Here is a 13,586-nt window from a genome sequence, read left to right on the forward strand (position 1 = left end):
GAGTTTGTTCTAGTAGCTGACTTTGTGTTGTTTGTCCTGTTCCCTAACAAAAACAATGGAGGCCTTGTTTAACTTTGTGATGCCCTAGTAGCATGAAGTTCTGTTATATTGTACCATCATTTTATGTTATTGTTTAAGGTAATAAGAATACAACCTGGTCAGCTAAATTCCAAATTGCCAGCACATCTTTGTTCATTCAGTATCCAGTAGATACCTAACAAGGTGCACTACGAGAAAGTAAGATTTGATATTATCTCAGAAGTCCTGGTTGGTTCTCTGCATTCCTTAAAAGTAACAATGACATTAGTTAATTACAAGGTAGAATGGATTGATTTGAAACAGTGAGAGCTGTATGGTGTTATGAATATCATTCTTTGCAGCTCACCTTGTAACACAGATGGTGGAAACAAGCCTGCATAGTTATCTTTCCCATAATGCATAGCAAATATACACATCTAAAATGAGTGTTATGCATTATGGGACACTGCAACAGTTGAAGTTAGTAGTAGCCTTTATCCACAAGCCTAGTAGTGAAGATATTTCATGCTAATAAAGATACAGTGGTGCCTCGACTTACGAACCACTCGACTTAAGAACTTTTTTCACATCCCATTTTGACCTCTAGATACAAACCGTGATGCTTTTCTTTTCAAATGAACTAAAGCCTGTTTTACATTATACTTTTTTAAACTTTTTTATGCATGTTTAGCTGAGTGCGTGCTGAACTGTCTCTAGTGTAACTTTGTTTTTACTACATCGTATTTATCTGAAATACGACGAACACTGCACATATTTGCTTTTTTTATTATATATTTCGGTATTTGTGTAAACAAACAATACACTTTGTGAAGATTTTTTAAGGTTTGTATTTATTATGTGTACTGAATGTATTTCTTTTATAAGTGATGTGTTTTATTGTAGCTTCATGTTTATTTTCTAAATAATCTACCAGATAAGCGTCATTTCACTGATCAGTGTATTATTTTCAGCATGGGGCCAAAGAAAACTAAAAAAGAAGGGAAGAAGAAAATCTCAATAGACATTAAGAAAGGGATTGTGGAAAAATATGAGAAAGGAGTCAGGCAAAGTGATCTGTGCAAGCAGTATGACTTGTCCAAATCCATCATAGCTACAATTATCAAGAAGGTAGATTTTTATAAGGAACTGGATGTGGCCAAAGGAGTATCTAATGTGTCATCTCGAAGAAATAAAGTTATGGAAGAAATGGAAACTTTACTACTGTCTGGATTAATGATATGCAACTGAAAAGGTTAGTGTATCTCAAAAGATGATCTGTTTACAAGCTCAAACTATTTACAAAGATCTTTCGCAGAACTTGCATCCACTAGCAGTAGCAAAGATTTTGGCGAAGAGTTTAAAGCTACCAAAGGATGGTTTGAGAAATTCAAAAATAGAACCAGTATCCATAGTGTTGTTAGACATGAAGAAGGTGCTAGTGCTGACAAAGAAGCTGCTGAAAGGTTAGTGAAGGAATTTCAGAAACTGATGGGATCAGAAGGTTACAGACCAGAACATGTTTTCAACTGCGATGAAACTGGGCATTTTCTGGAAGAAAATGCCTAAGAGAACGTTCATCACTAAGGAGGAAATGGCATTGTCTGGGTAACTAGGCAATTCTTCTGTGGGTGAATGACAGAGGTCTTTTCTCCCACAGTGAAACGGTATCATCTACAAGAAAAGGGTCTGCCTGAGAAAGTTCTTCTTATAATGGACAATGCTCCAGCACATCCACCACAGTTGGAAGAAGATTTGGATGAAAAGTTTAATTTCATCAAAATTAAGTTCTTGCCTCCTAATACCACACCACTCTTACAATCACTGGATCAATATGTTTTCAAGATACCAAGTAATTTTACCAAGTCAAGTTTGCGCCTGTAGGCACAAACTTGACTGACTTGTCTGTTTACTCACTTGGGAAATAGGATTAAAAACCAAGTTTATATAAAATTACTTGGTATCTTGAATACATTAATATACCCAAGTTAAAAAACTTTCTGGATCATTATGCTATTTCCAACTTCAAAAAGCTTTATACCAAAGCTCTTTTCCAAAGATGTTTCGAAGTTATCATCGACACAGGATTAACCCCCATAGAATTCTGGAAGAACAACTTCAATATTCTTCATTGTTTGCATCGCAGTCAGGCATGGGAAGATGCTTCTGTGAAAACTCTAAAATCAGTCTGGAAATAGTTATGGTACGGCTGTGTCCGGGGAACTGCATTGGATGGACCTGAAAGCGAAATTGACATTGTAGATACAGTTGTCTCCCTGGGCAAGACCATGCATTTGGAAGTTGATGAAGCAGACGTAGAGGAGCACAACATTGAGCTGCTCACTGAAGAGCTACAGGAGTTAAGAATTGAGCAGGAAAAAGAAAGGAATGAGGAAGAAAAGCAAATGTCTTCAGAGGACGAAGAAGACAGCAGGGAGCAATTCCAACAAGTGACGTGAAAAAATCTTGCAGCACTGGGGCGAATTACAAAAATTAGTTAACAAGTGGCATCCAAATGAAGGTGTTCTTTCTAGAGCCACCAATATCTTCAATGACAATGTCATTAATCACTTTAGAAGGGTGTTAAGGAAACGACAGATTCAGTCAACATTGGATAGGTTTTTTAAACCTCCCTCACCTAAGAGACAAAAAGAAGCAACTGATGACAACAAATCAAACTCCTTAACCATGAAACCAGCCACAAGAAAATTGATTATTTTTTACAATTTAAGGGAAGATGATTTTCATACTAATCACGTAAAACCAAAGATTTCATAAATAAAAATTAATATGTAATGGTATACGAAATGCATAATGTAAAAATGCTTCTCTTCACTCCTTCTCCATTTCTTTGCATTTTCTTCATTTAGTTGAGAATAGTTATTTTATATTTAAGAAAAATTTTTTTTTGAATTTTTGAATTTGGGAACAGATTAATTGATTTCCCATAAGATATAATAGAAAATTGGGTTTTGAGATACAAACCGTGGACAGGAACAAATTAAGTTCATAAGTCGAGGTACCACTGTATTTCCTTTTTCTTTCTGCTTTTCCTGCAAAATTTGTTAAAAACATTCCTCTACTTTATTAAGAAATCTTGCAGAACATGTATTGGGTTTATTTAGCAATATAACATTTGTATAAAACATTGATTAGAATCCCCAGTTGTGATAATAGGTTTAATGTATATCACTAAGTTTGTAACAGCCTGTTAATTGCCTAGTGGTAACCAGCACTGTACTAGATTAGCATCATGATCAAGGTTTTGATAAAGCAGATTTAGTTAAGATAAGCTTGAAATTGATATGAAAAGTGCATGGAAATGGTACTGTTTATTTAAACAGTTCCTTGCTTTGTTGGGCTTTACCAATAGTCATAAAGTTGACAATTCTCTCATCAACTTTCTGGCAGTGAGAGAATTGTGGTTCTTTGCCATTCCCATTGTAATTTTTCATTGATACTAATATAAGGAGAAAACATTTGAAAATGTAGATTTTGGTTCTGATAAGAAAAAAAACCCTTTCCATTTCGTATTTATTATAAATAACAATATATAAATTATAACAGTATTATAAATTACTAGGTGAGAAAATTTACTTCTATTTTTTTTTTAATCAAATAAAAATGTATATTATTTTTCTTTTTCAGGAAGTCACGAACTACTTTTGATACCACAGAAGTTCGAAAGGAAATTGGACCAATTATTATTGACTATGCAAAGGTATATATGTATTTAATTTTTTTTTTAAATTATTTAATTAATTATTTAAAAAAAACTTTGGGTAATGCTTTAGTTGTATTAATTATATCTTAATTTAATAGGTTCAGTCAAAAGTATCTCTTAAGTACGATTCCTGGCATAAGGAGGTGTTGGGTAAATTTGGCTCACTTTTGGGATCAGAAATGGCACAGTTTCATACAAGTGTTTCAAAGGTAATTTTCTTATTCTTTTGTTATACTATTTTGAGAATGGATATGTAATGCAAATTGGTTTGATTGGATCCTCATTTATAGGAAATAATTTGTTAATCTGTCTGATAAAATGCTTTAAAAAATTTTTTTTTTTTAGATAACTACTGCAATCTTGTGGTCCCCAAAACAACACATTATCTGATATAGTGTAGTCTATTTTCTTGAGTTTACTGGATGAAGAACTTGAATTTCCAGGAGAAAAAACAGAATTGTCCATGCCAGATATACACTTTTCTAACCCTTTCTTCAACTCCTTAGTTAGTGTATATCTGGCACAAACCAAACTTAGCATGTCTTTCTTGGGGTGGTCTAGTGCTATGGATGTACACGGCACTTGCACAACGCTGTGCAGGTGTTTTTTGTAAATCCTTATGAAATAATAACACTTATCATATTTGAATAATCCTTCATTACTTTTGTGTCATGTTACATTGTTTTCTTTGATTGACTTGGGTTAACTGCATTGCATTTCTGATTTAAAAATCAGTATCTGCATCTGATTCTGACGTTAGGTGACAAGTATCCATTTGTGCACTGATATTTAATTATTCCTTACTAGCAAGCACTAAATGATGCTCTCAATACTTTACATGATTATGTAATCATTAACTGATCTGTCCAAACCTCTCAATGGCATGTCACAAGTTTATACTATAAATTAAAGATGCCAAGAAATTATATTCTTGGTTTAATCTAAGTCTATGGCCCTCCCATATTGCATAGCATTATACATACCTGAAAAGGATGGGTGCTTTCATTATTGGATATTAAGGCATTTGATGTGAAGTCATTAGCCTCTATATACAGATAGTCCAGTTGTGATGATACCTCACGTGCAAACTCTGTTTACACTTGGATAAAGGATTAAACCAAGAATATAATTTCTTGGTATCTTTAATTTATGTCCTGTGTCAATTGGTCCATCATACAGATGACTCGCACACCAAAGATCACAAGACCTATACCATACTGGTTTGTGTATGTGACAAGAGTGTGAGAAGAAAGGAGGAATCTGTGGACTTCTTTTGAACAGCTATTCTTTGGAGGCAGTGTTAGGGAGTGTTCCAAAGAACGAATAATGAAGGTAGATGGAATAAATGGCTTTGGAGAGAAGTGGAAGAATGATAGCTATTTCAGCACATAAGGCAGAAACTGAATTAGAGAAGGATTGAAGCGGATTTGTGAGAGGGATCATTAATTAAATGGATTGCTCTTTTGGATAACATCAAACAATCCTAGACGATTTCAGCCCCCCCCCCCCCCCCAATGCATGAATGATATTCCATGGTTGGGTGGATTCTTGATTTGTATAGTTAGTGGCTGTAGAGGTTTGGATCTCTAAGTATTATCAAAAGTTGGGGAAAGCAACGTGAGATCTTTCTTGCAAGAGATTAGATGTGACTGAATTTTGGTGACATTGAAGTCTTATAGGGTTGTCCTCACCCCATATCAAATGAAAAGGAGGAGGAATGGAGTGAACTGTCATCTGCAAAACTATGGATTGGATATGAATTTGAAGTCTATGAGAACAGGTCATTTATATATAGGAGGAAGAAAGTGGGTGAAAGTACAGATATCCCAGGTACTCCTGCATTAGTGGGGAAATCTCGAGAGTGAGAGAGCACAGTCCACCATGACTTGTAGTGAACGACTAGTGAGAAAGGTAATTCAGTTAGTGGAAAGGCAGAATGACACTTTGCTAAGTAGGTCCCATTAAAATGTTTTTGAAATGTTGAGAGCAACCACACATGCATCTATTAATTGAACACTGGTTTGATTCCAGGGGTGGATGGTGAAGATTAGAAGATTGGCCATGGATTGAGAGTGATGGAATCAATATTACTGGTCACTAATTAGTTGGCAGGTCTTCAGTTATTGCAGAAGTTGGTTCTCAATGAATTTCTCCATAATTATGAGAAATAGAAACGACATTAATTGAATTTTAGTTTGTTGGCTGACTTATCACATTTCTTTGGAGCATGGATTTGATGTTTGCTTATTTCCACACTGTAGGATAGTGGAATAGGATAAATTAAGGAGGTGATACAGGATAGGTAATTAATTCTGGGGCATGCCTTTTTAATGCAATATGTAGAATACCATCAGGACTGGATGACCTGTTTGTGTCCAAGTTATTAATTAGGATTCTTCTGATTCTTTCTAACAGAGGACTCAGCAAGTAGGGGTAAACTTTTCCTTGGTGATCAGGGCAGGAATTGGAAGAGAAGAGAAATGCACAAGAAGTCTGCCTTGTCTTTGAGCAAAGTTACCATGGATGTGAGTGATGGAAACAGTAGTGGGCAAAAGTCACATCAGTGGCCTTGGCAAGGGACCAGAAGGCATGATTATTATTTGGAAAGGAGATGAGTTTGCAGTATTTAGCCTTCTCAAAATCTGATTTCGAGTTGATTTCTTAACAGCTATTCTGAGCTATGAAATAGGTGGAGTGAGTGGCTGGAGTTATGATCTCGAAGCACTTGTGGTATGCAGATTTATTTTTGTTTTTGTACTACATTGACTCACCTTTTTTGAAAACAAAGGCTTGGATGGTGGCAGGGGATTTTGGCTGGCATGATGGGTGAAGACCCTTCATTTCTATGAGGATTTCTGTTATTCATTCTAAGTATGTTCCCTAATCTAAACATAAGTGTTTGGATCAGGGACAAACAGAAGCAGTAGTTACTCCATGTAAAGGAGTAGAAATCAGAGGTCATTGCATTTGGTAATTTTGTAGCATCAGAGGACACAAGACTTTGAACTATGGCATGAACATTGTTTCATGGTGAAGGAGACTAGCATGAGATTGTAGTCTGAGTTACATGGAGAACTGACATCCACTTTATATTTGGTAGGGTAGCTTGTTAAGAAGGGATGAAGTGTCTTGGCAGATTGGAAGGGGTTGTTAGGTATTCTGGTGAGGAGATTAATGCTCTGTGTTTGGTCATTGCTAATAACAAATAATCACCTTGGCATCCTTGCCTTCTTGATTAGTGGAACTAGAAAACAGAAGCCAGTTTGAGTTGTGGAAGTCCCCAGGAAGGATGTTTTCCCTATTAGGATATTTCAACTCCAGAAAATTAAGCTTTGAGGTCACAGGGGTTATTAGAGGTTGGGGAGTTGGTTTGAATAAAGAAATTTTGAGCACATGCTCAAATCAACATGTTGGAATGATTACTAATTTCTATGGTTTACAGTTGTTCAAATCAGTATGAAGATTGGTTTCTCTATAGATGTTTTTAGCTTTTCAGATATGCTGCTTAATTTTTCATTGAGCAAAGAGAAGCGAACCATTTATCTGTAGTCCTCATCATCATCAAATTCCTGCCATGTACCCTCAAGGGGTGTACAGGATATGATGGTACTACATGAAAAAAATTACATCATTACTAACTTCCTATCTACAATTTTCCTCTAAATCAGTCTGTTACTTATCAAGACTCCAACATTTTCAGATCTTATATTTCTATCGTCTAAGGCACTTTGTACCGTATCAATCCACCTATATCTTGGTCTTCCTCTGAGTCACCTTGCTGCCAACCTGGCAGAGAACACTTGTTTTGCTAATCTTTCTTTGCCCATTCTGTTTAAGTGACCATACCACCTGAGATTAGCTCTGCTAATGCATTCCTGGATGCTGACAATGTCAAGTTCTTTCCTAATATCCTCATTTTTAATATGATATTGCCATTGATGCCATCGGTTCACCCCTATAATCTTTCTCAGGATTCTCATATCTGCGGTCTCTAGTCTTTGGTCAAGTGTTTTACTTCTGACCCAGCTCTCAGATCCATATGTTAAAACTGGTTTGAACACTGTCTTGTATACAGCAAATTTAGTGTTCTGATTAGTGTTCTGATTTTTCTCTTATTCCATATGAATTTATTCAATTGACTTCCCACCATACCAGCTTTGCTGATTCTGTTGTCTATTTCTATATTTAATTTACCATCTTCACTAAAAATCATTTTCAATGATTCTGTCTATTTTCATTGTCTTTCTCTTTTTAATGCTGACCTTCATACCATATCTATTACAACAGTTATTCAATTTAGTCAGAGAATCTTGCAGACTTGTAGCAGCTTTATTTAGAAGTATAACATCATCCGCATAAAGCAAAGAGCTGACATTAACATCTCCAATTTTTGTCAGGTTTAATACCACATTACTTCATAATGTGATCCATATAGATAATGAATAACAGAGGGGGATAAAGTACATCCTTGTCTCATACCAGATTTAACATTAAACCATGTTCCTGTACTTCCTTCAATTCTAACTGCTGACTTACAACTCAAATAAAGACTAAGTATTGTTTGATATAATGCCCCGTTCACACCATATAACTGTAACGCATTGAATAGCTTCTTTCTTGGAACCTTGTTATATGCCTTTTCCAGATTGACAAAACTTAAATACAGATCTTTGTTATATTCCCATGCTTTTTTCGACTATTTGTTGTAAAGTGAAGATCTGATCCTGACAGCCTCTATTTGGCCTGAATCCAGCTTGTTCTTCACCAAGCATTTCTTCCACAATTCTTCTCAACAGTTTCTCAGGTATACTTGCATAGATCTTGCCAGGAACACTCAATAGAGAAATAAATACCTCTGTAATTTTCACATTCAGTTTTATTTTCCTTTTTATATATGGGTACTATGAGAGCTCTACTCCAGTCATCAGAAATTCGTACCTCTGTCCAGGCTTTTTGAACTATGCAGTACAGCGCCATTGTAAGACTCTTATACCACCATACTTTAGCCTTTCTGGTCGAATATCATCTACTCCTGCTGCCTTTCCACATTTGAAGCCTCTGATGGCTTTTTTTCTACATGAAGTGTGGATATGTATTTCTGACTGCATGCCTGTTCAGTGTTTTTTACTACTATGCTGTCATCACTGCTTGTTTCATTTAGCAGTTTTTCAAAGTAATTACTCCATACTTCAAGGATATCTTTTTCTCCCATTTTTCATGTCACCTTTTTCCTCCATTCCTAAGCTTCTTCAACAACCTCCAGAATATTTTGCCACCTTCTTACTTTTAATTTTCTATATTCTTGCCAAAGTCCTCCCATGACTTTTGTTTAGCTAGTTTTACACAGTGTTTAGCTTTCTTACATTTGTCTCTATATTCTCTAAGAGCACAAGCTGACTTACTTGATAGGAACTTTTGATATGCTTTCTTCTTTTCCTTCACTGCCTCTTTAACTTCTTGTGTCCACCATGGAATTCTGATTTTTCTATCCTTGCAGACAACCTTACCACATGCCCCTCTGGCTGAATCAGTCAGGATTTTCTTCAGGGCATGCCAGTGAATCTCCAAGGTTTGGTTCCTGTTCTCAAACCCTTTCATTTTTTCTTCAATAATCTTTGTGTATTTTAGTCTACAGTTCACATCTGAGCGCTGCTCAAATTTCATTTAATTTAAAACTTTCTTACATTTTATTCTTTTCAATATGAAATTCAATTTTATACTGCTCAAGACTAAATAGTGATCACTGGCAATTTCAAATCCTCTGTACACTCTGGTGTCCTGCACCAGGGAGAAAACATCACTATCAACAATAACATAGTCAATGAGACTTTTCTTATTCCTTGCCTCTTCTCTCCATATGAATTTGTGCACATTTTTATGTTGGAACATGTTGTTAGTAATAACCAGCCCATGTCCTGAGCAGAAATCCAACAGATATATGCCATTATTATTAGCTTTGATCTTTTCTCCAAATTTTCCGAAAATATTTTTGTATGTCTCACAATCATTTCCTACTCTGCTATTTAGATCCCCAACAAGGACCAACTTTTCCTTTTTCATTGTGTCAGTTGCTTTCTCTAAAGCCTCAAAAAATTCCTCCACTTCTACCTTAGTAGAACCTTCTGTGGGATCATAGGCACAAATAAGGCTCATTGTCCAGTTCCCCATTCTCATATTTTCCAACATTACTCTACTTGAGACTACTATGGCTATGTGTTGAATACTATGGCTACTCCTTCTTTTCCTTGATTGTCATTGCCTGAATATAACATTTTGTATTTATTGCTCAGAAAGATCTCACTAGTTTTTGTCTTTTTTGTTTCAGTCACTCCTATTATGTCGATCTGGTGCTTATCTAATTCCTCAGCTAGCTCCAGTTCTTTGCCATTCAGGCTTCTTATGTTGATAGTACCGATCTTTAACTCTGGCGATGTTGAGTTGGCGTGTGTTTTCAGATTTGTTCCAGTAGCTGACTTTTCACTGTTTGCACTGGTTTCTTGGTGAAAACAACGGGGGCCTTATTTAACTGGGCGATGCCCCAGCCAGCATGAAATTTTGTCATGTTGTACAATAATTTTTTTATTTTCGTTTAACCAATAAGAATACAATTTGGTCGGCTAAATCCAGTAGCTGACTTTTCGCTGTTCGCCCTGGCGAAAACAACGGAGGCCTTGTTTAACCTGGTGACGCCCCAGCCAGCATGAAATTTTGTTATGTTGTACGATCACGTTGTATATTGGTTTAAGCCAATAAGAATACAATTTGGTCGGCTAAATCTCAAATTGGCAGCCCATCCTCGTTCGTTCAGTATCCAAGTAGATACCCAACAGGATGCACCATGAGAAGGTGAGGATTGGACATTAGGTCAGAAGCCCTGGTCAGTTCTCCGTATTCCTTTAAAGATTATGTGGAGGTCTCCTCTCAGTTATACAGCTTTGACCCTTAAGCACCCCCTTTATATGTAGTTTGTTCATAAATTCTATGTTGATATGTTAGTTGTTTTTGTGGTTTAAATTCTTTTAGATTTGCTAAGTCAGCGCAGCTCCGTATTAAGAAGACAGCATAAATAATCTTTACCATAATCTAGGTTTGAAATATTTCTTATGCTTTCTCTGCAAATAATTCTACACACACACATATATATATGAGGGGGGACTGGAAAGTTCTGATATACACCTAGAACAGAAATGACATTAAAGCAACTGATATAACCACAAGAAAGAACATATCTTAAAACCCTTAACCCTCATGTTTCACCAAATTGTAATAATTTGTTCTTTTTCTTTTATATATATATATGTATGAGCCAGAATCGGAGAAAGGCTTTCCATGCTCATTTACTGTTAGTGAATTGGGATGCTGGGATTCAATAAGCATTTTTATTTTTGAAATAAATAGTTATAATCTGATAAACCTTTTCATATTGAAAATCTATCATCTACATATCTGTACCATGCCGTAGATTTAGGAGAAATGTCTTTAAGGAGACTATCTTCTTCATAATGCTCCATATAGCAGTTGGCAAGGATAGGAGAGATGGGAGTACCCATGGTTGTTCCTTCAACTTGTTGGTGTAATTTGTCTTGTACACTGAAATAACAAATGGATTATAAAGTCAAAAAGTTTGATATCATGAGAAAAATCTTGTTTAAGTAAATTAATATTATCTGCCAAGGAATGTTTGTGAAAAGAGATACTATATCAAGGCCAAATAAAATATATAAAGGTTTCTAAATGTAGATTACAAATTTTTGTTTTAAAATCTTGGGAGTTGTTGATGTGAAGTTCATTTTCTTGTAAATGAAGATGACATAGACAAGTATTTAGATACTTTATATGTGGGACAATAGTAATACAATCTACTATTGATCTTAATTGAATATCTGGTATATGAAACTTGGGAGGACTATTATCTAGGTGAATAAACATTAATTTTCATCTCAGCTGGAAATATCAAGTTACTGACATCATTAACTTGGCTGGAAGTCGGATCAGATGAGAGTTGATAAGTACAGAAGTCACGTAGCATTATCTAAAATATTCTTGCTTATCTTGTATGACTACTGCTTTGCCTTTGTCTGCCTGAGTAATAATATATTAATAATGCTGGATCAAATATCCACTTATATAAAAGTATTATTCTTTGTTGTAGGCATAGGTTTTTGTGGTTTAGCAGTTCATAAGAAAGATTCCGGTAATTGGACCACATGATTATTAAGGTAAATAACAATAAAGATAAACAAACCCAACAAGTTTCGTAAGTCGTTTGACTTACATTTTCAGGAGTCAAAGGTAACTAAAAGTTTAAACACAAGAAATGAGAAATTACTCAAAATAGTTCATTCTATGCAGTTGTGGCTGTCTAACTGTTCATTAAATTACACAGCCACAACTGCATAGAATGAACTATTTTTGAGTAATTTCTCATTTCTTGTGTTTAAACTTTTAGTTACCTTTGACCCCTGAAGATGTAAGTCGGACGACTTAACGAAACTTGTCGGGTTTGTTTATCTTTATTGTTATTTACCTTAATAAACATGTGGTCCAATTACAGGAATCTTTCTTATGAAGTATTATTCTTTTTTTAGAGAATTAAGTGCTTCTGATGGAGTTAGGTGGTAGTTTTACTTTGAAAAGAATCATGGCTGATTGAAAAACCAACTTTGTTAGCAGTCTCAAGAACCTAAGTCTAAGATTGGAGAGGGGAGAAATCTGTAATAGGTAACTAAAAAAAGATCATGAACATGTTTTAACTTGGAGATAAAACATGTTCATGATCTTTTGGTTAAAACAGAGATCTCTTCCTCAGTAAGAGGATATCTTGATAAATTTACCACTAATTTCTCCTTGTCTGCAGATTACTAGAATGATTGCTAGAGCAGTTGACAAGTAAATTAAATTTCTATATAAGAGACCTATGAGTATATTTAAAAACTCTTTTATAGAAATCCAAAGAAATATGTAAAGTGAAGCTTAAAAATTTAGTGGATAATAATTCCTTTCCACCAATCTGTGGTGAAACAGGTTTAGTCTGTCATGATATGATGCCAAGAAAGCAGAAACTTTTGCTGACAGTTTAGAATAACACTGTAGACCAAACTATCTACCTGGAGACCTAATTTTGTCAGGAAAGTTCAAGCCAGCAGCATATACTGCATCCTATCTTGAGGATCAAAAGCATGTGAAATTATGGGGAATCAGATCATCTAAATGCAGGGCTCCCTACTGTCACCTTTACTCTTTGCTACCTATGACTCCCCTCCCCTTCCCTGGGGGGCTATCATAACATTGTTTGATATACTATACATGGACAACTACTGCAATAATGGCCCGATTCCTAAGGCTGAGATTGGTAACCAAAAAACTGCAAACTGCTATCTCAGAATTAGAGCAATGGTTTAGGAGATTGCATTGATGCTAATGCCAACAAGAGTGTTGCCTTTTGTCGGCATTAGCATGTTCCCGTTTCCTCTTCACAAGGAAACGGGCACACCCCCGAAGGTGAGGTAATCATGTTTGATACCCCTATCCCTTTCAACTAGTCAACAAATACTTATGGATATAACTGGACAAAGGACTTTGCTTTGAATCCTTGTAGACTAAACTTGCTCTGAAGCAAACAAAGCAATAGGACAACTTACCCATTGCTGAACCAACACAGTCAGCTAGACATGGAAAACAAGCTGCTCCTATCCAAAATGATTAGACCTATACTGATCTATGGATCACTAAGCTGGGGACACACACATGGTTGAACTGAATGTCAAAAAAAATACAAATCACTCAAAACAAGGTTTGTCTTTGCCAAAGTAAAAGTTTCCATTTGTTTAGATGTATCTGAACGAAG

At 35.6% G+C, this 13,586-nt stretch overlaps 1 protein-coding gene across 1 annotated transcript in view; it reads left to right on the forward strand.

Annotated features, from left to right (window-relative positions):
- Positions 1-13,586, forward strand: part of Dhc64C (dynein heavy chain, cytoplasmic) — a 1,087,706-nt gene that overhangs the window by 226,552 nt on the left and 847,568 nt on the right. Inside the window, exons 20-21 of the mRNA XM_090398628.1 lie at positions 3,664-3,736; positions 3,838-3,948. Of these exons, the coding sequence (XP_090254754.1) occupies positions 3,664-3,736; positions 3,838-3,948 (184 nt within the window). The remainder of the gene's footprint in view (positions 1-3,663; positions 3,737-3,837; positions 3,949-13,586) is intronic.

Source organism: Typopeltis vanoorti, chromosome 10 (assembly GCF_054136105.1).
Source record: "Typopeltis vanoorti isolate ZY-2024b chromosome 10, IOZ_Tvanoo_1.0, whole genome shotgun sequence".
NCBI lineage: Eukaryota > Metazoa > Arthropoda > Arachnida > Uropygi > Thelyphonidae > Typopeltis > Typopeltis vanoorti.